The 27,541-nt window shown below is 42.4% G+C and overlaps 1 protein-coding gene across 1 annotated transcript; it reads left to right on the top strand.

The window, feature by feature from the left end:
- The first annotated feature begins 3 nt into the window (after positions 1 to 3).
- GCLC (glutamate-cysteine ligase catalytic subunit) lies at positions 4 to 26,062 on the top strand. Its single transcript, XM_053381053.1, has 16 exons — positions 4 to 515; positions 8,935 to 9,047; positions 10,667 to 10,849; positions 11,330 to 11,443; positions 13,565 to 13,623; positions 13,710 to 13,846; positions 14,217 to 14,291; positions 16,026 to 16,142; positions 17,629 to 17,767; positions 18,189 to 18,301; positions 18,938 to 19,030; positions 20,157 to 20,261; positions 21,539 to 21,620; positions 22,015 to 22,118; positions 22,988 to 23,108; positions 23,927 to 26,062. The coding sequence occupies exons 1-16, from the start codon at positions 366 to 368 to the stop codon at positions 24,124 to 24,126; spliced, it is 1,905 nt and encodes a 634-aa protein (XP_053237028.1). The 5' UTR covers positions 4 to 365; the 3' UTR covers positions 24,127 to 26,062.
- The last annotated feature ends 1,479 nt before the right edge of the window (positions 26,063 to 27,541 follow it).

The raw sequence follows: 27,541 nt of genomic DNA, 5'->3' as shown, positions 1-27,541 counted from the left end.
GATCACGTGCCCCACTGCTGCCGGGACGGTCACCAGCACCACCCCCTCCCTGCATCTACACACACACACAACACACACACAGCCGCGCAGCTGGCCTCTCTCGCTCCGTCCGCAGCCGGCACAGGCGCTTCCCCTCCAGGAGCCTCGCGGGGAAAGAGGCGCGGCGGGGAGGAAGAGAGAAGTAGCAGCCACCGCCGCAGCCGCCGATCTCCTGTTTCGCCACCGGCGGGGGATCCTTCTCCTTCCTGCCGCCGCCGCCGCCGCCTGGAGGTAGCTTTTCTCCTTGGCGCTGCCCCGGCCGGCTCTCCCCTCTCCCTTTCCCCGCCGCGCGCCCTTGCGCCGCTCCCCCCCCCCGGGGAGGCGCCATGGGGCTCCTGTCGCAGGGCTCCCCTCTGAGCTGGGAGAAGACGCAGCGCCACGCGGAGCACGTGCGCAAACACGGCATCCTGCAGTTCCTGCACATCTACCGGGCGGTGGGCGAGAGGCACAAGGACGTGCTCAAGTGGGGCGACGAGGTGAGTGGGGGCCGAGGAGAGGGAGCTGGAGGCCGGATCCAAGAAGCTGCTTTCCTTCCTCTCCTCTCCTTCCTTCTTTCTTTTTTTCTTTTCTTCCGTCCACCCACCATGGCGCGCTTTTGCTGCTGCTGCTGCTTGCTGCTTCAACTTCAACACAACAGCCTTGGCAGGCAGGCCGCTGGCCGCCCCGCCCTCTCCTAGCACCCTGCACGGTGCACATGTTGCATGGGGGGCGAGTTTCCTGGACGTCGACGGGGTTTGCTCCTGAAGGGGAAAGTTTGGGGTTGTTTTGGTGTTATTGTTGATATTTGTTAAATTTGTTTGCTGCCCTTGGATCAGTTCAGGACATGAAAAAGCACCTCATACCGGTACATAATACAGTGGTACCTCGGGTTAAGTACTTAATTCGTTCCGGAGGTCTGTTCTTAACCTGAAACTGTTCTTAACCTGAAGCACCACTTTAGCTGATGGGGCCTCACGCTGCCGGAGCATGATTTCTGTCCTCATCCTGAAGCAAAGTTCTTAACCCGAGGTGCTATTTCTGGGCTAGCGGAATCTGTAACCTGAAGCGTATGTAACCCGAAGTACCACTGTAAAAAGAAAAGCAAACCAATAAGACACACACACGTGGGTTCCCTTGCACCCCCAATTCTGCTCGTTTACACTCAGCCGAGACCATTTTTAGCAGTGTGAAACCTGTGTCACCTTGGAAAGCCACAAGCACTTCCGATTTAAAGCTTGTGTCTCTCTCAGTCGGTTTCAGAAGTGGTTTAAAAGGCTTGTATAGCATCCCTTATGAAAATGCCCTTTAGCTTCCCTCATGCATGTAACAGATTGTGCCTGGGTCTTCCCAGGTTGTGACTATTCAGTAGGCATGGTGCTTGTTTACTAATTAATGGGTTTGTATATGCTAGTCCTATCAGAAGGGCCAATAGGTGGTTGTAAGTGTGAATCCGTTCATTTACACCAGTGCCACCATGCTCTCCTATTATCCCGAGTTAAAATGATTGAAGTAGTGTGTGCCTATATTTGCTACAGCAGTTAATACCACCAGTGTTATGAATGAGGTGAGGTGGGGAAAGAGATAAAGACAGGTTTCCCTACACTTTTCACTATCTTGGGTCATTTAATGTTTCTGTTATCAAAATGCAAACAAAAATGGTTTGGGGCGGCAGTAGAAAGAGTTTTCAATATTATGATTTCCAGAATTTTGTTCATTAACCTTTTCTAGAAATTGAGTGAGTGTAACCGATATACCTCTTCCAAAGTGTATGATGTCAAAGCTGAAGCTTTCTGTGCTCTTGTGTTTTGGCACTCTTTGAGTAATGCTGGAAGTTCAGGCAGCAGAAACGAAAGTTATGTCAGGAGGAGTTGCACAGCATTACTACTTTATTCTTTGGATCTGCCTTAAGATAGTTCTACTGTACATTGAAGCACCACCGTATACATACGTAATGTTCAGAATGTAGATGAATGTCATATGTAAACCAAACCTTTATACACACTGGGCTGGACTGGGCATGGATTTCACTTCCATCTTTGGGATGCTTCAATGTGGTCGCCCCAAGTACAGCTTCTGAGTTGCTGGTCCAGAGGATGCTGGAGTATATCAGCAGCAGCAGCAGTTCTTGAAAATTGTCCTTGAAACAAAGCTGAATGATGGCACGTAAATTGTATAAGAGAAATAAATACAATGATAGCATGACCTAATAATGAGTGGCAGGTTTTGTATATTATAAATCCTTAAATAGCCTTGAAGTGAAAGTGAAGGGTGGAAAAGCATTATACTTGAGATACAGAAGTGTGAAATGCATAGCTTGCAAAGGTTACCGTAGGCCAGGGTGATTTAGCAGACAACTGAGCAAGGATTTGCATTTGGGGGAGAACCTCGAGGTGCACGAAAGTGTGCTTCATTGAGCCCAGCGCATTTCTAATAGGAATTTGTCATGTGCTCTTAGACACAGTGAACTTGAGTCTTTGGTCTCCCAACTCGGTTGCAAAATAATTTGCAAGAATTTGAACACCAAAGACACAAGTTGATTGTGCCCAAAAGGTGCCCCCCAACCCAAAAATAATATTCATTGTGCTTCTTTTCTACTGCATCTGGTAGGTTGGGCTGGTTGAGAACATTATGGCACTTTTCATCCTCAGGGGTTCCAACCTGGGTTTGTTTTTTTCATTTGCAAGCCAACGTGAGTATTTGTATCTGAGGAAGGTAGAAGAAAATGTGCAATGTGAGACAAGTTTTAATCTCTGCAGCCTACTTCGTATTGGGCACTTTGGCTGATGGATGTTGTTTATGAAAGGCATCACCTTGCAGTTCTTCTAAGCATGCTAAAGAATTTAAATTAATGGGAGGAATTGCCATGCAACATTATAACAGACATGCCTGTGATAATTGCTCCACACATTGTGGATTTCATAAAGCATCTCCAGACTTGCGCTGCCTTGGGCCATGGTATCTTATAAAAATTGAAGGTGATTGCCCGTGGAAAGCTGTTATGTTGAAAAACATTCAAGACTCTTTTGTTAATTGTTTTTTATATATTGAAAAAAATCAAACTAATGTAACATGTTCCTAAGTGGAGGATGAGATATTTACAAGTAATTTAACTCACCAGAAGGGAAGATGGATTTGATATTTAGGAGCTACTTTTGGCCTCTCCCATCTTCACTTGATGCTTGTGTAAAAGACTTTTATAAGAATATCCTAGGTTTGCTTCATTCTTAGAGGCTTAACCTTCATGAAGATTAGAACATCTTATACTGAGTGAGACCATTGGTTCATCCAGCCCAGTATTACATTTGACAGCAGTTCTCAAGGTTTTTAGACTGAAGGATTCCCCCCTCCCCAATCCTACCTGAAGATGCAGAGATTCAACCTATTAATGCAGAGCATTTGCTCTACAACTGAGCTTTGGCCGTCACCCAAAATCTAATACCCAAGACCACAGAATTGCATGGTTTCTTGAAGCTTATCTTGTATACTAATGAGCCACATCCCTATTAAAAGTTGAAAAGTTACATATCATATCGTTATCTACACTGCATACAGTGTATGTATATGTTATGTACACTCTTAACTTGTCTCATCAGGGGAAAGACAGCTATTTGATACTATCAAAGTAAAAGTTTAATCTTGTCAGGTTTTATGGTATAAAAATTAACCAACCAGAAGAAACAGATCTTCGTTTGGTTAAATCTGTGAATCTGCTTGACAACAAACCATATTTGTTATTCTTGTTTTCTCTTAGTGGTTTGTAAACTCTGTATTTTGTTAACGTTTACAATTGTAGAACAGTATCGTTTAATTTAGCATGGGGGGGTGTCTGTTGTGCACTACATATTAATGCTGTGTCCAGCACACACTAAATTGTGTGTTAAAAGTTGAATCATAGAATTGTGGAGTTGAAGGGGCCACTAGTGCCATCAAGTTCAATCCCTTGCATCGTTCTGCACTAGGCTCTGTTCTTTCCAGACTTATACTACACAATTTTTTACTTAGAAGTAAGATCCATTATTTTAAAAATAACAAGTACCCTAAGGCCAACTTTAATTTGTAGAACTGTAAGTCTGAAAAAGAAACAAACACACATCTCTGCCATAGTTGACCATGTCAAATCCTACTGACTTCAGTAAGAGTTTTTGCCTCTGGGCTAATTTGGTTCTGGAGCGGCACTTCAAATGAGTCACAACATTTCAAAATTAATTTAAAGGTTCTTACACTTTCTTCTGATTCTGGAAAAAGGCAGCTAACTTGAAGCTTTATGTTATATGCATTTATTTAAAGAAGTGTTTGCTTTTAAACATTATGCATGGTGTTTTGTAACCTGCCTGTCACCAAGTGATCCCAAATTAGGAGTACATACATCATGAAAATAATACTAAAATGCAGTACACATACACAAATCTTTAAACTAATAATTAGAAAAATGTGCATCCCTGTTTTATGGAAGCAGGTGAATAAATAATTTCAAATTAAGTGACTTATAACAGTAAACTTCCCCTGACAGTATTAAAATACAAGTTTTATGAAAAGGGTTAAGGACCGCAATTAATGTTCTGTTCTCCAAGTAAAGATATGCAGACAACATCTTTCCGTAACGTTGTCTATGCCTTACATTTTCCTTTTCCAAATTTAGAAACATTTTCTTGAAATCTTACGTCAAGCTTAGAAAAGAAAGTATAATTTTACAAATGCTGATTTGATTTTTTTTTTTTACATACTTACATTTTCTATTGCTTTTGAATAACAACTAATTATATTCCTCTGCTCCCTTGGTCTGAATGCAAACATTTACTTCTCCTGTATCACTTTTACTTCCTTCGGAGGTGTTTGTTTACCGAAAGAAAGGACCTCAGACAACTGAAAGAAGAGGATAATGAGACATTTGTTCTTCTGCCTTGGAGAAGTTATTTCATATTATTCTACCTTGGTGCAAAGAAAGGGGTTTCGGCTCCTCCTCATGACACCCTGCCTCTGAGCATCCTTCTAGTCTGCAAACTCAGGCTGTGTGGAGGTTCCCATTTACTCTACATCCAGTGATCTCCTGCCACTAATTTGTGAAGCCATGTAGGCACAATATTAGTCACAATTCAGATTTATCCCTTAGTTTCTTGAGTAATGCTGCATTTGGATTCATTTTCCCCAAAACCAGTTTTGATCTGATTTCAAAACATATGCCATATGCGAACATCTCCTCTCTTGCCCACTGGTGTGGACAGGCAGCAGGAGATATGGAACACACATGAAACTGTTCTGGTGTGGACAGCGATGTGCAGATGTGATATGAAACAGCAGTAAACAACCTTTGCTGTTCTAAGACAGTAACGTGCGCACAGCCTTCGGTTGTGTGGTAAACATGCTTCATTGCCCACTCCTTTGGCCAAGGGAAGGGAGAAACATGACTGTATTTCTCCACAAAGAAGCTTTTGTTCTTGTCATGGTTATTTGCCAGCCTATGGAAGAGCCCTAATGAGTCCCCGTTAAATATGAGTTCTGCGGCATGGGTGTTTGGTGGGATTGAGCCCAAGAGACACAAATCTGCAGGCTTTGATGTTCATGAATATCTGTGTGTGTTTAGGTGCTTCCTCTGAGCAAGGTGGAAATGCTCTCAACAGGCAGTGAGAAGCCCATGATGTACTTTCTCTTCACAGAAGAGAGCAGGAAACCTCTCTGTGTTTCTCCCTTTTGATCACACCCAAACTGTATTACGAACAGACCTCCTAAAACTTCAGAAAAGATTGTCGTACTTTTCAGTGTATAAGATGCCCCCATGTATAAGACATTTTTGGGATTCCAAATAGAGAAAATGGGGGGAGATTGCCCAGAGTTGTTGACCTTTTTTGGGGGGTTGCCGAAAATCGCTCACCCGCAGGAACGCAACAGCCAATCGCACACACATTGGCGAAGACACCAATCGTCTGCACGCTCGCCAAGCACAAGCACCAATCGCCCGCCTAATCGCCACAGCAGCCAATAGGCAGTAGACCTTTCGGCACCCACCAATCGTCTGCAAATATGCCACGGACAATATCCTTCTCGCAGCAGCCACCAATCGCCCATCCCACCTCTCCACTATCTGTGTATAAAACAACCCCAAGTTTTTAGCACAATATTTTAAGAAAATAACCTAGTCTTATATATGGATTTTTTAATTTTTTTTACATTTGAAAAATAGCAGCACATGCCATTTGGCTCCTAAGTTTTATACAGTCATACCTCGGGTTACAGACGCTTCAGGTTGTGTTTTTTCAGGTTATGGACCCGTGGAAACCCGGAAGTATTGGAACAGGTTACTTCCGGGTTTCAGCAGCCGCGCATGCGCAGAAGCTCTAAATCGTGCATGCACAGAAGCACCGAATCACAACCCACATGTGTGCAGACGCGCCGCTGCGGGTTGCGAACGTGCATCCCGCATGGATCATGTTCACAATCCGAGAGTCCACTGTATCTCGGTTTCTAACCCTGATCACAGTGTGCTATGGAAATCCTGGTGGACTATTACATTCCCTGTTGCTTCTTTCAAAACTCATTGTGACAAAGCTTACATAATGCAAGAACTTCCAAAGCATCATTCTGTTCTCAGTTGGTATCCTACAGCATTCACACATTTGAAGCTCAATCTTATGACTCTTGACTCAGAAACAAGTAGCACTGAAATCTCTAGCACTGAAAGTCTCTAGGATCACAGCCTTAGACCAAGGATTTAATAACCTGATTGTGTACAGGATTTTGCAGCCTTTGCTTTCTGTTAGTTGGTTGGAGTAACAAGCTTTAGGTGCCGGGATTTATTTTATACCTGCAATTGTGTGTCTAATATTGTTCTGGACGGAACAAATACATATATGCAGATGACTGGAAAAATAATGTTAATGCATGCAACCAATTTCCACACGTCTCTAATATTATTCCCCTACCCACCCACTCCCCCCAAAATAAAAGTCACTAAGTTTGTTCCCTAAACACAGCTTTGGCAGAATCTGAGAATTTGCTGGTAGCCTTACCAGCAGACTCAACAAACACAAAAATATAGCCAAACAGTATTTAGGAATTCAGTCTCTTACTACCACAGTTGCCATGCATAGAGCTTAGAGGTGGAGATGAAGATACAGGAGGTTTGGAAAGCTTAGTGTACAGTTAGTTATCAAGGATTCCTATTTAGGAAAGGTGTATTGTGTTTTCAGTTGGACAAAGCAGTACTTAGTACTGAATTTGCCACAGGGATGCCAGTGATACCACTAGCAGGTATTTTCCCATCCCTGCTGTGACACATAGAAACAGACTGGACAATCAAGTGCCATGGCTTGGTGAGTTTCTATGCCTGTGATCTGTCACTGAAACTTACTGTAGGATTACATCTACTCACTGTGGCTGGGAAGAGGCAAATGTACTCTGTACTGGTGCAGCCATTCTTTAACAGATGCCTCTATCACAGCTTGCTTGGGTCACATAATGCCTGAGATTCCTCACTTGTCAGAATTTTTCTAAAATGCAGATTCCTTGAATTAGACGTTTTAGGTTATTTCCCCAGTATTTCCCCTTTCTGCATTGTGTATATTTGTGTCTGCAATCAGTAGCTCATGGATAGTGACTAAATCCCATTTGGCTGAGAATATGTTTCAAATTAAAACCTCAGTTTAGGACTTCAATGTTAGTAAATTGAATCACATATTTGTAAATTGAATCACATGTTTGAAAAGTGAAGTAGGAAGAGGCCTTCCCCCCCCTTCCTGAATTCACAAGGGAAAACAAATTGAAGCATAATAGAATTCTACAAAAGCACACATAAACAGTCCAGTTAAGAATCCCTTTTGTGTATTATGGGTTCAACCATAATAAACATCACTTTTTAAAAAATTGTCTGTTTTTATAGTATTGCCCTGCTTTGCGGTACACTGTTCAAAGAAAAGCACACTTTGTTCTCTACAATCTATCACATTTTTTCCCTTTAGTTGTGTACAAAATACTGTAATCTCTAGGTTTAGTTCTCTATAGTAAATCTAAACCCCGCTTCCTGGTTTGTGGTATGTGTTGCACATCCTTTAGTTATGTTAGACCACATGACACAGATTAGGGCACATTGCTCTGGTACAAATAGAGGGGAAATGGCTAACAGAAATACCTATGGCACATACAGAATCGCTTGTACAGTGGTACCTTGGGTTTCAGACGCTTCAGGTTACAAACTCCGGTAACCAGGAATTATTTCCTCCAGGTTGAGAACTTTGCCCCAAGACAAGAACGGAAATCGTGCGCCAGTGGCATGGTGGCAGCAGGAGGCCCCGTTAGCAAAAGCACGCCTCAGGTTAAGAACGGTTTCAGGTTAAGAACGGACCTCTGGAATGAATTAAGTTCTTAACCCGAGGTACCACTGTACTCCATGCAATATATAGATTCATGTATGCATATTTACAGTTGTGTGTCTCACACCAGTAAAAGCACATCAGGGATTGAAATGAGTCTTTTCCCTTAGCCGTGTGATTATGTAACAGGCTAGTGCATCTATGAGGAAGCAACTCTTAGGCTTTTTCTAGTGTGTTTTTGAAAGAAACAATAATCTGAAAGGAATAGCATTAGTGCCAAATTGAATTTTCACAAATAAGGGAATGGAAGACAGCAGATTAGTTCCCCAGGGAGGGAAATTGTCATGGGTGGATTCCCCACCCCCCACCCCGATTGAAAACATCTTGAGGATGCTGAAAAGCTACAGTGACATCTGCTGAGTATTGTCACTTGTGGCTTTAGGGATTTGCAGGTTTGTAATCTTATTTGTGATAATGAAAGTTCAATAAAACACCTGAGATTTCTACCTACAGAGCATTGCCATGAAACCATCAATGTGTTTACAAATGATGGCTAGCCTGCCATATTCATCTAGTGTGCTAAATGTTGTGTGTTCTTGTTTTTGCACATCAGGTGGAATACATGTTGGTAGTATTTGACCATAAAAACAAGAGAGCGCAGTTGTCCCTAACTGGAGGAGACGTTCTTCATACTTTGCAAGAAAAAGGAGAAAGAGTAAACCCAAAGTAAGTAGCAACTGTCCTTAGAATTGGTTCACTTATTTCCTGAAGTTCAGGTGATTTTCTAAGTCAGTATCCAAGCAGTAAACAGAACGTGGTTTGTATGTTATTTGCCATGTGGCAACTAGCGTTTATCAAAGTGGTCAGCTTTGATATAGGTTGTCATTTTGCATGCCAGAACACTGTTAATGCTGATGTCTCTGAGCAGTATTTCTCAGTTCGGATGATTGGGACTCCCAATAGGCTGGTTTCGCCGCCTGTCAGCCAGGAAGAGAGGGGACATGTGACACACAGCAATGTGGCCCTCCAAATGTTTGTCACATGCTCCTGGGTCTGGGTAGCAGGAGTTAAACCCATACTATTGGAGACATCTCAGCCCATGTAGTAAGAACCTTCATGGCAGCATTCAAAATTCACCAGGCACATTTTGCACCTGGCTATCAGCCACTTTGGGACGCAGGTAGCGCTGTGGGTTAAACCACCGAGCCTAGGGCTTGCCGATCAGAAGGTCAGCGGTTTGAATCCCCACGATGGGGTGAGCTCCCGTTGCTCGGTACCTGCTCCTGCCAACCTAGCAGTTCGAAAGCACGTCAAAGTGCAAGTACATAAATAGGTACCACTCCGGCAGGAAGGTAAACGGCGTTTCCGTGTGCTGCTCTGGTTCGCCAGAAACGGCTTAGTCATGCTGGCCACATGACCCGGAAGGTGTACGCCGGCTCCCTCGGCCAATAAAGCGAGATGAGCCCTAGAGTCGGCCACGACTGGACCTAATGGTCAGGGGTCCCTTTACCTTTACCTATCAGCCACTTGCGACCAAGTGGGAATGCCCGGACGTGGCGCCTGGCATCTTCACCATCTCGAGGTGCGTGCCTGGGGGATCCTTGTATCTTCACTGTTTTCACACACTAACAACACATCCTGTAGAATTCTATCCATGATATTTTATCTGCACAGTCTGAATGGATTTCAGGAACCAAAAAGTTGTATTGAAAAATATGACTTTCAAGCTATCTGGCCCCTAATGGCAACTAGGCATTCCGTTTTGGCAACCGTAACCGTAACTCCTTTAAGGAGCCATCATGGTAGGTCATGGTAGGCCAAAATTCTCTTTCTCATAAAGATGATGGTCTTATAAACCTAAAGTAGACTTAGTCCACTCTGGGCAAACTGATCCAGCTGAGCAGGTTCATAAGCCTATGTCAGAAAACACATGACTCCAAGCTAAGCATTCATTCTTATATTCGTCCTTTATACCTGACTTCATTTAGCAATGTTGTCTTTTTGACTTTCTTCAGTAAGGTTTTATTTTGGATTGTTTTATTTGATGATTCAAATGTGCTGTAAATGGCTTTGAGTTACTATCTTAAAAATATAAAGCGGTATAGAGATGATGTTGATGATGATAGACTTACAGCAGTGGTGGCCAAACTTGGCCCTCCAACTGTTTTTGGACTACAACTCCCATCAACCCTAGCTAACAGGACCAGTGGTCAGGGATGATGGGAATTGTAGTCCCAAAACAGCTGGAGGGCCAAGTTTGGCCACCACTGACTTACAGTCACAGTTGTATGCTGTCCTTGCCGTTGGTCAAAAAGATTTCAAATGCATCATTGCTTCCTTCACAGCCATCCAACTCTGTGGAGGCCAGAATATGGAAGCTATATGATTGAGGGGACCCCTGGGCAACCCTATGGAGGGACAATGTCTGAATTTAACACTGTGCAAGACAACATGAGAAAGCGACGCCTGGAGGCTGCTTCTGTGCTGAAACAAAACGAAGCTGTTTGCACTGTGACATCATTTCCAAGGTTTGTCTCCATCCTTCTAATATGGGCTGAAACAGCATTAATCATGCTGCCCACCAGGGCTGAGTGTGCCTTGCCACCTGGTGAGAGATTCACAGCAGCCTGAGAAGCCCAGGAATAGCAGGCATTCCCCTTGCTTTTTCTGTCCTCCTCCGGGGTTTCTTGCAAGCTAAGAAAGCCATTGCCTCTTCCTCCCAACTCTTTGCACAGAAGGAGGGTGTCTTACAGCTGGTGACTTATCTAACAGGGCTTTTGTCAAGCCCTCTATCTGCTTCCTAATCTGGAGATTAGTGTATTTATACAGAGTACCTGTAACTATTTCCACTTCTGTCCATGTGAGAAAGTTGTGCCCAACCCCGAAGTATTTTGTCTTTACGTTACTTTCCTTTTCATTTTGTTGTGACGTGTTTGTAGTAATTTCCAGCTTTTATATGTTTTTGATTATTTTTAAAAGCCTTTCACGGTTTGCTTTGAAATGTGTAGACTGGGCTGTCCAGGATTTACGATACCAGAGTGTGTGCCTACCCCTGTTGAGACAGGAGCTTCCAAGTCTCTCTTCTTCCCAGACGAAGCCATTAACAAACACCCCAGGTTTAGGTGAGTATATTTCGGAATGAAGAGAGTTGTCTTTTCTCTCTGGATGTGAAAGTCGTAGAATAGTATTTCCCTTTGGGTGGAAAGCAAAAGTTCCTGAGGATGTAGTGCTTTTGAAAACAAGCTGCGTACTGCCCTCCTTCTGGGTGCACACCAGAACTTCTTTTTCCTGTGTGCCCCCTAAAGCTGTTCTGTAGAAGATTTGAGGGTGGCATGCAGGGAAAGGTGCATGCGAGGCAGCACCATTGAGCAGCCAGACATCCTTCCCAAATGGAACTGCTTTTTTCTGAATACCACCTGAATAAAGTGTACACTCATTGATACTTATAAACTCCTTCAGGTTTAAATTTCTTTGCTCAGTAATATATGTAGAATATGTATATGTTGACTGTGGCCAGCTTCTGGTACAGTTTTATTGACATCTGATGAACGTTCCTTACATTAGGAGCAGGTAGTTGAGACTTGCACACCCCTTTCCCCTCAGAGGACTTTCTCTATTTATAAACTGGTTGAGGCTGTGCAGAGGCGTGTGTGTGTGTGAAGACCCTGACGGCTTGCTGCCTCCTGGCAACTGCTGCTGCAGCAGAACATTAAATTATAGTTGAAGATAAATATTCTGCTCCCCCGGCTTTCTCTTACAGCTTCCTGTTGTAGTTGTAGCAGAATAACAATGACTACTTGCTACTTTGCCAAACCTTTATTAGGCATTACAAATATAGGCCATCATGAAACATCCATATCTAAAATTTTAAAATATATACAAATAAACAGGCATGTAAAAATATGTCATTATGAGGATTTTCATGGGAGTTTCTTCCCGCTAAATAGTGCCATTCACTACTCTGAGAGATACTGTTGATAAAAATTTGCAGTTACTTCCAGGTTAATGTCAGACAGATAGAATCTGATATTTTCATTGTGCCGTGACGTTAGACTACGCAAAAGGGAAAGCACGTGTTTGTGTAGCTGGTTGTACCATGGACAGTAGAAAAGAATATGTTCTGCTGTGTCCGGCACATTCAAAAAAAATCTGAAATGTCTATCATTTCTGGGGATGTTTAAATATCTGCCCTTGACAAAAGTTGAGGGGAAAGCGTTCAGTTGGGCTAATTTGAAATGTAAGTGACCCTGTTATCTGTTGTATTTAAACCATAAAACTTGGGGGAGCAAATTGTATTTACAGCTAACTCAGTATTTTGTTTTTCAATGTCCCTTAATCTGATTTTAATATTACGATAATTGTATTGCTCACTTGAATTATATGAGTTCCAAGTCAATACCAATAGATCTGATTTTTTAATGTAAGTGTTGGAACCATCTGGATTTATAAGAGTCCTTAAATAAGTCAGAAATCAGACTCGAAGGCTGGAAATGGAAATGGCAATGCAACCAGTATTTTATAGTGCTAGCCCACACCCAATATTCCATCGTGTGTATACCTAGTTCTGTGCACATCGTCTCATACTTGATTGAACTTGGGAGACCCAGGATATGTCTCAAGAAACTTGAGCGTATCTTATCTAAATCACTATTATATGCTTGTACAGTGGTACCTCAGGTTAAGTACTTAATTCATTCCGGAGGTCCGTACTTAACCTGAAACTGTTCTTAACCTGAAGCACCACTTTAGCTAATGGGGCCTCCTGCTGCTGCTGCACCGCAGCTGCATGATTTCTGTTCTCATCCTGAAGCAAAGTACTTAACCTGAAGCACTATTTCTGGGTTAGCGGAGTCTGTAACCTGAAGCGTATGTAACCTGAGGTACCACTGTATCTGTATTGGGATCCCAAAAAGTTGCTGGGACACCACTTTAGCTTGAAAAATTTGAATAACGGTTGGTATAAATTTGTTACCTTTCTGAAAATAAAAGCAAGCTATATATAGTAGCAGAATATAACATTTCTGCTTCAGAGGGTTCTTCATCCAGGGAGTCCTCTGAAGCAGCAGTGCTGTTCTGATACAAACCTAGCTGAGTAGGAAGATGGTCCGCAAAGGAAAATCCAGGAAAAAATTAAAAGTTTACACCTAAGTTTAAAAAATAAAATAATATTCTGCTAATCGCTAAAAAGGGTGTGTCCGTTGTTTGTTGAGATGGCATTTCAGCAGGTTCCTTTTCCATTTTAGTACTTTAACAAGAAACATTCGACACAGAAGAGGAGAAAAAGTAGTGATAAACGTACCAAGTAAGTGAGCAAATAATTTGCTTTTCAAAAAGGGAAGTAGGACCATTAGCAACGGGTTTAACTTTTTGTCACCCTGTCTAATGCAGTATTTAAAGACAAGAATACGCCGTCGCCGTTCATAGAAACATTCCCTAATGATGATGGTGAAGGGGCAAGAGCAGTCAAGCCTGACCATGTCTACATGGATGCCATGGGGTTTGGAATGGGCAACTGCTGCCTTCAGGTAAACTCGCGGAAACAAATGCTTTAGCAAATGTATATATTTTTGCTAGTGCTTTTAAGCAATATTAACTTCCATATTAAAGCCTGCAGCTCCTGCTTACATAAACTGATTGTATAGCCTACTGGCTAGCCATCCCTAGGAGGGAAGTGAGCAAGGAACTGCTTGGGAGACCATACTGGGATTTCCCATTACAATTGCGTCTTCATATCTGCATGAAGGGGTTGGTTGCAGTTGGTTAAAATAGTGCAAGTGAGCATAGGCTTTTGCAGCTTTGGTGTCAGGGGGAAGTTGGTTCTACAGCTTGCTGAAGTGACCGTGCATATTTTATTTCTTTTGGTTTAATAGCGGTTGGCTTGATATCATCCTACAGGTAACATTCCAGGCTTGCAGCATCTCTGAAGCAAGATACCTTTATGATCAGCTAGCGACCATCTGTCCCATCGTGGTGAGTGAGCGGTAGAATTTATTCCACCAAACATTATATAATTCATAAAGAAAATCAACATAAAGCAGGTCAAGTGTGTGTGTGTGTGTGTGTGTGTGTGTGTGTGTGTGTGTGTGCAGGTCAAGTGAAATTGGGTATACCGTATTTTTTGCGTATAAGACTCACTTTTTCCCTCCTAAAAAGTAAGGGGAAATGTGTGTGTGTCTTATGGAGCGAATGCAGGCTGCGCAGCTATCCCAGAAGCCAGAACAGCAAGAGGGATTGCTGCTTTCATTGCGTAGCGATCCCTCTTGCTGTTCTGGCTTCTGAGATTCAGAATATTTTTTTTCTTGTTTTCCTCCTCCAAAAACTAGGTGCGTCTGGTGGTCTGGTGCGTCTTATAGAGCGAAAAATACGGTAATTGAAACCCATTGAAAAATCCTGCAAATGCCCCTCTCTGCCCTTTTAGTGACGTTTCAGTGATATCTTTGTGGGGTCACTTCAGGGTTCGGCGCGATGCACATATACACGGTCGCACACATATTGAACGTGTGTAAATGTGCGTGTGTGCCCGCATTCTATTGAGTAGAACAACCTTTGGGCTTCAGGTTATATTGGCCTTAACGGTCATATCTCTTAATTAGATTTTTGTCATAAGTAAGGATAACTTTTGTTTTCAAACAAGATATTACAAAAAGTTAATGGCTTCCTCCTGGCGTGTAAGTGGTGTCACTGCTGCGCTTACCAAAGAAGTTCTGGTAAAATAAGAGTTTGAAAAATCCTATTTTACTTTCACAGCATTTGTGAAACAGGCACTTAAAGTTGAACTCTTTGGTGCCTCCTCACTGTGGAAACAAAACGATATAAGGGAAGTGGCGCTGTTTTAGGAAGTGGTAAGGGAAGACTGGTGGTGAATGGCAGTAGTCAATAACGAAATTATGTATGAATTATTATTTTAGTAGATCATGCTTTATCTTGTGTTCTGTGTTAATTATTATAACGCATTTCGTATATTTTATAAATTTTATTTTTAAGGGAAAAAATCAGCAAGAGAGGCAGGGCAACAGAATATTTGTTGCAAAGGCCCATGTACCCCATAAGATCCAACCCTAACCTTATGGTGTTCAAATGCACAGGGCTCTGCACAGGTTTTCTGAATACTACCAACTTGGGGGCACTTTGCAAGAACTGATGGAGGATGAGAACACAGGGGTTCAGAGAAGTGGTCCAATCACCCTAGAATGAGATTTGCAGAGCAATTTGTGCACGATGTGTTACGTTATGCCAATAAAATGCTCTCTTTTGAACTGGTTATGCTTGCACAACTTGCTTGCCTGGGGATAAAAAAAGCCCTGTCCTCCTAGGTGAAGTCTTTTTGCCAACTGATGGGCAACACCGAACGAAACCCAGTTGTCATTTTTTAAAAAATAGAATGAGGTATTCCTCATAGGACTCCCTCTGTATATGCTTCTTCCTGGAACATAAATATGCAGCTGTAGTACACTGAATGAGATAGTGCATGCTAGATTAGGAAGAGGGAGACTATATTAGAGAATTCTAACCGAAGCTCCACATTATATGTGTTTTATTAGCCAAAAATGTGCTGCTATTCAGTAAGATACAGCTCTTGTAGGAGTTCTCTGGTTGAAGGCAAGTTGTGGGGGGGACGTGCCTTGTGTTTCGGAACGAAACATCTTTAGATTTAAATGGCGATACATTAGCAGCTTTCTGTACTTCCTGACGCTGTTCTTTTAGATGGCATTAAGTGCGGCAGCTCCCTTCTACAGAGGCTACGTGACAGATATCGATTGCCGTTGGGGAGTGATATCTGCCTCCGTAGATGACAGAACGAGGGAGGAGAGGGGATTGGAGGTAAGTGCACACAAGGACCTGAGCGATAATAATAACAGCCTGTGTAGCAAATGCTTCTGCAGTATGTATTAAGAGTTTGCGTTGCCTTGGGACAAAGTCCAGGGCAAAACGTGAGAAGTTTTTTTGGCTTGCTGGAGATCTCTGTAAAGGAGCATGAGTCAAAGCGGGGACCTCTGAAGTGTTTTGTGGTGCCTTAGCTGTCCAGGCATTTTAAAAAGGGGGCTACAGGCACTCAGGAAAATGACCATAATCCACTCTGGATTGGGCTGTACAGTAGTACCTCGAGTTACAGACACTTCAGGTTACAGACTCCGCTAACCCAGAAATACAGACTCCGCTAACCCAGAAATAGTACCTCGGGTTCAGGATGAGAACAGAAATCATGCAGTGGCGGCAGCAGGAGGCCTCATTAGCTAAAGTGGTGCTTCAGGTTAAGAACAGTTTCAGGTTAAGAACGGACCTCCGGAACGAATTAAGTTCTTAACCCGAGGTACCTGTGTGTGTGTGTGTGTGTGTGTGTGTGTGTGTGTGTGTGTGTCATCCCTTAGCAAAAAAACCAAAGCAAAAAACACTCTAATGCCATTTTTTAGCTTTCTGTTAGTGAAGGGGAAGGAATGAAGAAGACTTGGACCCCTTGAACTGGGTCTTCCAAGTCAATTTGGGCTGCTTTATGAAGCACCAAACTGGGATTCAACCCAAATGGCATGGTCAGTGCGCACTCCTAGTATATAGCCTTAGTTACAAAATGGTTGTTTTTAAAAATTCATTTAAAATCAAGTTTTAAATTGAATACAGATTTGGCTAGTTAACAAAGGTTTCACGTGGGTTTTTTGTTTTTTGTTTTTTTTTTTAAAAAAGCTCTTTTGGCACAGGAATGGGGAGCTTGTGGACCTGCACACCTTGTTGGACTACAACTCCCATCATCCCTGACCTGTTATGATGCTGGCTGATGACTGCTCCCAACAGTTTTCCATAGATACTAAATAGGGTTTGTAACAAAGTATTGCAGCCAGTTTCTACGCTCTGAAACCACCCCCTTGAAACCAAACCACGGTTCAGGATAATGCTGTTGATGATGGTATCAAGAGCCGATGAGAAATCAATCAGAATTAACAGGGTTGCGCTCCCGTTGTCTTGATAAAAGTCATCCATTGACAAAGGTCCAGATCACAAGCAGTAACCAAGGTTTGTTCTTAGCTTATGGCTTGTGGGTTGCTTGGTAGAAACACCATGAGCATTGGTTCAGACAACAGAACCAGCTAGACTGGGGGCTGTTTTCTCTTTGTGGCGCAGCAGTGAGTGGGGGAAGAGGGGGAATTTTTAAATAGCATACACCAACTCAGTGCTTGTTCACGTGAAATCATTGTTTGTTGTTTAGTGTGGCGTGAACTGGGCCTGCTTTTGGTATCTATTGCCAGGTAACATTTATAATTACTAGATATGGTTACTATCACTAGATTCCCCCCCTTCTTCTTAAATTACACAGCCGTTGAAGAACAACCGCTACAGAATCAATAAATCCAGATACGATTCCATAGACAGTTATCTCTCTGAATGTGGTGAAAAATACAATGACATTGATTTGACGGTAGATAAAGAAATCTACGAGCAGTTAGTAAAGGAAGGTAAGTTTATTTGAAACTGCGTGACAGTGACGTTTATGTTGATTTCTGTCTTAACAATATGTAATCTGTAAGAAGGGCTTCTTGTGATGAATTTTGCAGTAGCTGTGCTTGAAATACCATGGCGCGTAAAGTAGGATATTTATAAAGGAATTTTCTGAAGAGCACACCTCATCTAGAAAACAGATTTTGTTCTTAAGTAGTAGGAAATAATGGATTAGCAACAAATAGCAACACTACAAGCCACAAACCATAATTCCCTTTATATTCGCAAAAGCTCATGGGTTTATGGTGATTATTCCACTTCTCAAATAATTCTTAGTGAAGCAACTGCAGGCAAATATGAATTCACCTAGTTATCATATTTGACAGGCCAGTTTTCTTCTTAATATTGAAAAGTGTCCCAATTTCTTGATTTTTATAGGCATTGACCATCTGTTGGCCCAACACATTGCTCATTTATTTATCCGTGATCCTTTGACTCTGTTCGAAGAGAAAATACATCTGGATGATGCAAATGAATCTGACCACTTTGAGGTTGTATCTTATACTAGTGTCCTAATAGTAAAAGCTGTCTTTTTTCTGCTTAGTGTACTATGGACTGCTGTAGAGCATGCAACATGCAACTGCATTCAGATAAGCCAAGTGATTTGCAGTAGTTTGTGGTCCATGGACATTTCTTAAATTACAAGCGTATCCATGTTTGAGACATAGAATAGACCCATTGTCTAAATTTAAATAATCAGATATCAGCAGAAGTGCAGAGTGAACCAAAAATATCTAAACATACGGGTAAGCATTCAGAGCAAAAGTCAGTATTGACTTAGAGAGACTCCTATAACTCATCGGGCACAGTGCAAAAAGCAAGTGAAAGGACAGACAAAGTGTGCTCTCACTGGAACCAGCATCCTGTCTGAAGAGCTGCATCAAATTCTACTGAAGAAACAATAGTTTAAAACGACAGAAATGTGCTCACAATCTTAGTTTCAAATTATTGCTCTTTTGTTGGGGTAGAATAAAAGCCAGCATGGTGTGCTAGTTAGAATTTTAGACTAGAACCGGGGAGGCCTGTGTTCAAATCATGACGCTCACTGTGTGGCAAAAACAGTTTAATTACCACTCTTGAAGCTGTTAGAGGTCATAGCCTTAATGTGTATTTATTGTCTCTCGCAGAATATTCAGTCAACAAACTGGCAGACAATGAGATTCAAACCACCGCCTCCGAATTCAGACATTGGATGGAGGGTTGAGTTCAGACCAATGGAGGTAAGTAAGAAGCATGTTTCATAGATAGTACTGTTAAACCACAAAGCCTAGGGCTTGCCGATCAGAAGGTCGGCGGTTCGAATGCCCGCGACGGGGTGAGTTCCTGTTGCTCGGTCCCTGCTCCTGCCAACCTAGCAGTTCGAAAGCACGAAGTACAGGTAGATAAACCTTCCGATGGGAAGGTAAACGGCGTTTCCGTGCACTGCTCTGGTTCGCCAGAAGCAGCTTAGTCATGCTGGCCACATGATCCGGAAAAACTTTCTGCGGACAAACACTGGCTCCCTCGGCCAGTAAAGTGAGATGAGCGCCGCAACCCCAGAGTCGGCCACGACTGGACCTAACAGTCACAGGTCCCTGCAAATGAAAACTTTACAGTCCAAAGCATAGAGTTGAAGGGGTTGTAGCTGTCTATTCACATCTGTCATGTATGTCTTTTTAAAGAAACATCAACGGTTTTGATAAGGTGTGCAGTTCAGCTTCACTCAGATCAGTGGTGATTCTTGCCACTTGATTTCACTGCCTGGTGTGTTGCACCCAGTCTCTGTCCAAACACAAGTAATAGGTATGGACATCTTAAAATCATGAAGGGCAACTGCTTTTATATCATAGCTTAATTCCCCCCCCCCAAGAATATAATCCACAAATGTTAGCTTCTGGGTATAGAAAATAAAAGTGAGTGCGTGTGTCACTACTTTGCTAACGCTACAGTAATGGAGACTGTTAGCAGTCCTGGGAAGAAATTGTGTGGTGAGGGGAAGCTCTGATCTATACATCACTTTCCAGCTTCTAACTGGAATTTCCTTCACTCTGGGGCAGAGGCCCCATGTTTGCCTGAATGCAAGATTCCCCCCCACCCTGCAAGGTAGAATCCACTTAATCTAATGGGTTGAATCCTTGCAGGCTCAGGGATATTCTGTGCCCGAGAAAGTATGGGGTGTCTACTGTTTTTGCTCCATTGTGGAAGAGGGCACAAGCCCAAAGGCCATTCCCAGTCTCCTCACTGTTGTGTGAGTTTCAGAGCAACAGAGCAAAAAAGATTTCAGACTGTGAACTTGCTGCTCAACCATGTTAGTGGTTCTTCTGGCACACTTGTCCATCTTATATTCGGTGATTTCTCAATCCCTAGGTCCAGTTAACAGACTTTGAAAATTCCGCCTACGTTGTGTTTGTAGTGTTGCTGACTCGAGTCATTCTCTCCTACAAACTGGATTTTCTCATTCCTTTGTCCAAGGTAAGAGGAGCATTTTCTTCCTCGGTCTAATGTATTCAAACTGTGAAAACAATTTTTTTCTCACCTAAGGTGAGGATTGACTTAAAGTACACATGCTCCCCTTTGTATGTATTACAACTTTTTGTATTTTTTAAAAAAAATTGCTTTTGTTAGTCTTTTAAAAATTCTGTTCATGGTTTGGGATCCAAGCTTACGTGAACAGAAGGCAGCTCACACAACTGAATTTTCTCCATTCTCAAAAGGCTTCTCTGGAGTGTGCCTTGCAAACAGTGCCTTGCAAATGGCATAGGCTGTGCTTGAAGAGGGATCCCTTGAGAACAGGGAATTGCCTAAATGTGTGTGGAGGCACTCTGTTGGCACAGTGGTCCTCTCTCCAGTTCTGCGACTGTAGTTGCAGAAGTAGGGTTCCACTCCAAAGTATAGTTCTGTTAGCTTTCCTAATATTCTGATTTTGTGGTTTTCGGAGACCCTTGCCCAAATCAGCTTCTTTGCTAAAAAAACCCCCCGTGTCTTGCAGAAAATTCTAGGCTGTGTTGTAGGATGTGCACTTGGCCTGGAAAGATGCCTAATACTTCTCGGAAGCTGCAGGGTTTGGTAGTTTGCTGTAATAGTTTTGCAAACCTCGCTTGACAGGGTGAGCACATTATGAAGCCACATTACGACCAGGTGGGACGTTTCTCTATCTAGTCCAGTATTGTCTGCACTCACTGGCAAGATCCCAAGCAGAAGTCTTTATCCTTTTAACAGGAGATGCTGCGAACTGAACCTGGTGCTAACAAAGCACGCCAACCCATTTTGCATTGAACTTCCCGCAAGAAATCAGACTTTCAAGCTGAGCACTCTGGTTCCATGTGAATGTGAAGCTGTGAAAGGGGGAAATGTCTCTCTGTGTGTGTGATGTCTAGTTGCTTTCTATATATTTAAACTAGTAAGTGAGTGAACAGCTCAAAGTCGTCTCAAATTGCTAAATTCCTCCCTACGGTTGTGTACACGAATAAACAAATGTGTGCCCAGAATAGCTTGTGAGGTGGCAACCATTTTTCATCGTAGTTGCTGTCGGAGGAACTGCAGTTGTGACCAAGTAGATGGCTTGCTGATTCACCCTGAAGTTTTTCCCAAGTGCCACTTGTGCAAATGATTGCGTTTAGGAAGCCAGATGTGTAAGCCAACCCTATGAAATGCAATTTCCAAGACTCTCAGACCTAGACTGAACATTTTCCTTGCTACTACCATCTAGTATATAACCTTTCCCCCCACCCCATGTCTCCTTTCGCTAGGTGGATGAGAACATGAAAGTAGCTCAGAAACGGGATGCTGTTCGGCAAGGCATGTTTTATTTCAGAAAAGACATTTCTAAAGGTAGGCTCCTGTCTGTCTGTCTGTCTGTCTGTCTGTCTGTCTGTCTGTCTGTCTGTCTGTTTGCTGGTCGGCTTTATTAGACACTTGAAGTATATACGATGACCAGTGATTAAGTTAATTCTATGAGAAAATTAGTTTTAGAAAACTGTTACAATGATAGACACTGAAATTCAGCCAGGGGGATTTGAGGAAGTCACTTAACAATGTTACTAAGATTGGATTAAGTACAATTAAGAGGTTTGTTTGTTTGTTTGTTTGTTTAAAAATTTTGGAAAATCAATTAAAAGGGGGGGGGAATGAAGTATATATGATGAGCATGAATCTAACGGTTTTCTCTAGCTGTTCTGTGTTCTCTTTCCTCCCCCCCCCCCCAAATGTGTCTTCGTCTGAAAAGGTGGCAATGCTGTAGTGGACGGATGTGGACCAGCTCAAAATGGTACAGAGACAGATTCTGAAGAATATACCTTAATGAGCATAGATACAATAATCAATGGAAAGGTGAGGACGGCTTCTACATTTTAAACAAGGCGGAAGCTTCATATTAAGATCCATAAACAGACTGCAGGGAAGTGTAGACGCTTTCTCTTGTCTCTCCTGGTGTATACCTTTGATGCTCTGCTCCTTGCTCCAGCGACTTCCAACCAGCCCAGTACCCACCCACTACCCTCAGGGAGTTTTCAGTCTTGGTGTATGAATAGGGATGGGATGGAGGGCCTTAACTTCCTTAACTCTCTCTGGATTGGGCAGGGGTAGGATTCAGTAACGTCGTGGGCCTAAAGCATTCAGGCAGGAGTCTCGGATTTGGGACTCCTGAGGACAGAAGATGATGGATGCTGATTCACAAGACATATGTAGAGCCCTGTTGGATTGGGCAAAGCCCCGTCTACACAGACCAACCAAATACCTTCAGGATATGGCAGTGTAGTTTTGTTAATTCATTTTGAAATTTATATCCCACCTTTCCGCCGATAATCTCATGGTGGCGTACATGGGAACTCCCCATTTTATCATTAGAAATAACCCTGAGAGGCAGGTTAGGTTGAGACAGTGACTGGCCCAAGGTCACCCAGATCTTAATTGGCTGAGTTGCCTGTCTTTCATTTTGACTTAGCCTATAAGACAAGGGTGGGGAACCTGTTGCCCTCTAAGATGTTGTTGGACTACAACTCCCATTATTCCATTGGCCATGTCTGCTGGGACAGAAGGGAGCTGGAAGGCCACGACAGGTCAAGTTTATGGGGTCTCAAACTAAATTTTCTTAAACTGTTAAGACAGGTTGAGAATCCCTTGGAAGAGGAAACCTTGGGTTTGAAGTATTCGACTAAAAGGAAAAACCTTTTATTTCAATTATGATCTGCCTCTTGCAGGAAGGAGTATTTCCTGGATTAATTCCAATTTTGAACTCTTACCTTGAAAATATGGAAGTGGATGTAGATACAAGGTGCAGCATTCTAAACTACCTGAAACTCATTAAAAAGAGAGCATCAGGTAAGGAAACACTCTTGGCATCACCAGCGATACAGGTTTTTGGAAGTATTTGAATCGGAAAGCTTTTAATGTCCTAAGTAGAATAGTACATGATGCAGCCTGCTTTGGTTTTAATTTAATTTTACTTTATATGACCTTCTCTTTTGCCAACTCCTTTTATCACATTCATGTCTATTTATTTGCAGCAGCCTAAAAGTTAACTACAACTCTGACTGCAAATCACCTTTCCATTTTATCCATTTGTTTTTGCTAAATAGCAAAACCCCCATGGAAGTAAAACCTTCAGAAATTTAAAACTCTGTAGAAAAACAGGAATGCAAAAAAATGTTTTTGTGGATGATGATAGAGAAACTTGATAGAACTTATTTTATTTACAATGTGGTTTGAGATGTACAGTCGTACCTCGGAAGTCAAACACCTTGCGAGTTGAACGTTTTGGCTCACGAGTGCCACAAACCTGGAAGTGAGTGTTCTGGTTTGTGAGTGTTCTTTGGAACCCAAGCATCCGACACAGGTTCCGCAGCTTCCTGCAGCCAATTGGAAGCTGCACCTTGGTTCCGGAACGGATTCTGTTCGACTTCCAAGGTGTGACTGTATCTGAAATTGGTGTTTTACTATTGAAACCCAATGAGTGCTTTACCTGTATTCCTTGCGTTGGATATGCAGATGGTTTGAGACAGCACCTTGGACCTTGTATTCAGTTATAAAATGGCCTTGCAAAGTAAGTTACCTCTTAAAACAGAAAGCGAAGGGATGGGTATATATTCTCACAGTAGATAAGAAAATGTGAATTTGTGCGATGTTTCCTTCTCCCCCAGGAGAATTAATGACAGCCGCTCGATGGATGCGAGAGTTCGTTGCGAACCACCCAGCATACAAACACGACAGTGTGATTACCGAAGAGATTAATTACAGCCTGATTTGGAAATGCTACCAAATCGCCGAAGAGCAATTTGAATGCCCTGAACTGCTTGGTAACAAAGTAAAATACAGCGGAAATAAAACCAGCACTTTTTGATGAAAGGTTTTAATCCATTGGGGGGGCATTCTCTGCTAAAGCACTAGCTATATTTACTGGTGTGAATACCTGCAGTTTCATAGTGTAAAGACCAAAAATGGTTCTACTGCACTATTAAGATGGGCCAATCTGCCTAATATTCTCTTAAAACTTCCTACGATAGGTGTATTCTTATATTTAAGGTTTATACTGTGTACATGTAAATAGTAAAATATTTTTTTGATTTAACATCAATGTATTTTAATAACATTATACTGAAAGTCATTGTGAACCAGCTTGTAACTTTTTATATGCTTATTCTGGAAGAAAAAGAAAAAGTTCATGTTCTCAAACAGCTTTGCAAAGGTACTGTATGGGTACTTGTATATTATCAGCATTCCAGACCTTGAATGTTTACTCTGACTTTTGTTACCTGGGATGCACTGAATCTACTGTACTTTAAAGAAAAGAAAAGAAATCAGAACCCGATTCACATAGATATATCTTCCCGTTCTGCCAAGAGAAGAGATAATAGCAGTGCCGATCCTTCTGCTATGGAAGGCGGAATCAGTAGATATTAATTCTACTATTGTAAATGAAATACGGCAAATCTAAAATTCTCCCTCCTTTATTCAGTTTGGGTATAAATCGGTATGTTCCTATTCTAAGAGTGCTCTTGCCCTTTTTGCAAAACTCTTGACACCTTCAGTTAAATGGGAACGTGTCACTGATGTGTTGCTTCCTAATAGACAGAGAATCTTTTAAGTTCCTTCGAAATCACTTGTTGCAGAGGAGTAATTAGTAATTGGCACACGCCTCCTCTGTGGTTGAAGGTAACATGACCCTAGTTAGGATAACAGAAGTTACCATAACTCCAATATGTTCTTACCTCGCTATTTTCTGGCTCAGTTCATGCAGTGGTGGTTTGTAACCTGATGTTCAGACTCAATCAGCAGGCTGGGGAAAGAAGCAATTTTTGGTGATTTCTCTCCCCCCCCCCCATTGTTCCAGAAGGTCCCTTCAACAGATTCTGGGGGATGGGGCGCTACAGGGCAAAGGGGGAGGGAATCAACAGTTGTGCACCTCCATTTTGCTGCTGCAGTCTTTCCACCTCATGTATCTTCCCAGGGCATAAGATCTGGAGCCATGATGGAGCATCAGGCAAGCACCTTACCCCATTCTTCAGCTCCACTATACTTGCAAGCAGCTCACTGCATACCTGGAGAGACCCCAATCGCATATTTCTTCGCTCTTTTAAAAGCTTGAAAGGAAAACGAGAGCTTCAGTTCTGTCTTAAAGTCTAGACTTGGATGCGGCACAAAAATAAGAGGATATTAAATTGCAGCAAACAGATTGCAAGATAAGGTTTTCTCTCTCTTTGTGACGCAGTTAAACGTGCCCAACATTTCTTATAACCTGCATCCTCTTTAGTATATAACTAATGATTTCAAGAAGAATCATGAAATGCACTAATATATCTGTGAGTCAGGAACCTCTGAAACATAAAGGAATTGTATAGAATTTAAATCTAAAGACAATGGCTGTGATTTGTACATAATAATAACCTGAGATTTAGAGGGAAAGAAGAGGCTTTAATATTAGCTGCTTAAAGTAAGACTACAGTAAGTCACTTTTACTGTATGATAGGTTATGAAATACTTAATAACAAGCGTATATAAATATCCTAAGGTGTAGTGACTTACAAAGAGTCCGTGGGGAAAAACTGCAGTAAAACTGCATTGATAACCATATGCCTGCTGAGAGATTAGAACTCATTTGGTGTTCATAAGTGTGCATTAGGAAGTGCTTGTATCAGGTTGCAGCTGAGGGGGCAAAGGCTCACTCATCTGTGGAATGAACAGAAATTTGCAATATATGGTGGATGTCTGAGTGTAAATCTAATTCATAGACATATTTTCCACAGAAGTTGAAAGCAAATAAAGTTTTTTTAAAAGAACCTAAATTGTTTTGTCTGTTTCCTTCGCATACCCTTCTGCCGTTGGCTTAGCAGCTGCGCTGCCACCACTCCTGAGGAAAGGTAAGCTGCTCCTATATGAAGTTACAGTTCAGCTTCTTTGAGCATCCATGTGGAAGGGAAACTTGAAATGTCATCATTATTATTATTATTATTATTATTATTATTATTATTATTATTATGTTTTGTTTGTTTCTACCCTGCACATCTGGCTGGGTTTCCCCAGCCACGCTGGGCGGCTCCCAACAGAATATTAACACGATAAAACATCAAACATTAAAAACTTCCCTAAACAGAGCTGCCTTCAGATGTCTTCTAGAAGTCAGATAGTTATCTGATGGGAGGGCATTCCACAGGGCAGATGCCACTACCAAGAAGGCCCTCTGCTTGGTTCCTTGCAACCTCACTCCTCTCAGGAAGGGAACCACCAGAAAGCCCTTGGCCCTGGACCTCAGTGTCTGGGCAGAATGATGGAGATGGAGACACTCCTTCAGGTATACTGGGCTGAGCTTTAAAGGTCAGCACCAACACTTTGAATTGTGCTCGGAAACGTACTGGGAGCCAATGTAGGTCTTTCAGGACCGGTGTCATGTGGTTTCGGTGACCACTCCCAGTCATCCTCTAGGGATAGGAGGATTGCACTGTGGCATAACAGTTACAGTGTTGGACTAGGACCTGGGAGGGCAGGGTTCGAATCGCCATAGAGCCACGAAGCTCACATGAGTGACTTTGGGCCAATCACCATCTCTGGGCACCTAACTTAGCTGACAGGGTTGTTGTGAGGATATGATGGGGAGGAGGAGGACAACCCAGAGCACCTTGAGATCTTTGGAAGATAAAGGCAGTATAGAAATGAAATGAATATATGTATGGAAGGAATGAGGAAGCAGTACTGTAGTAGGGTGAATGGCTGTGGGATAAATTACTTGGGCAAAGAGTTGAAGCGGCATGGCAATTGTGAGCTAGAGAGCTGGGGCAGGGGAGGCTATATAATAGAGAATCCAGAGGAGAGCTGTTCAGTGTTGCATTTGATGTGAGATAAAGGGCAAGCGCTCTGAAATGTTTCAACATCTCATCCATGTTTTGTCATGATTCCAACATACCTTTCACCTGATTTGTGAAGAGCTCAGGGTATAACAGCATGGCATGTTTCAAACATTCCTAAACTTGCCCTAGTACAAATGTTGAGGCACTTGACATCAGCATGGCTGCTTGTTTGATTGCCTGAAGGGGAAGGGCAAGACTGCTTGATTTAAACACACACACACTGAAGATTTCAGCAGATAGCAACTGCCTTGAGGTGCATCAAATCGGCTGGCATCTAGGTGTGGATTGCTGAGGCTCTCGACTAGCAGAGAAGGTTCAGAAGGTACATGTCTTGCTAAAAGAGGGAATGGTGATAGAGAAATAGCAATACAGTGGTACCTCGGGTTACATACGCTTCAGGTTACAGACTCCGCT

This window comes from Podarcis raffonei, chromosome 3 (assembly GCF_027172205.1).
Source record: "Podarcis raffonei isolate rPodRaf1 chromosome 3, rPodRaf1.pri, whole genome shotgun sequence".
Taxonomy (NCBI): Eukaryota; Metazoa; Chordata; class Lepidosauria; order Squamata; family Lacertidae; genus Podarcis; species Podarcis raffonei.
Note: the sequence above shows the minus strand (reverse complement) of the source record. Positions and strands in the feature narration are given on the sequence as shown.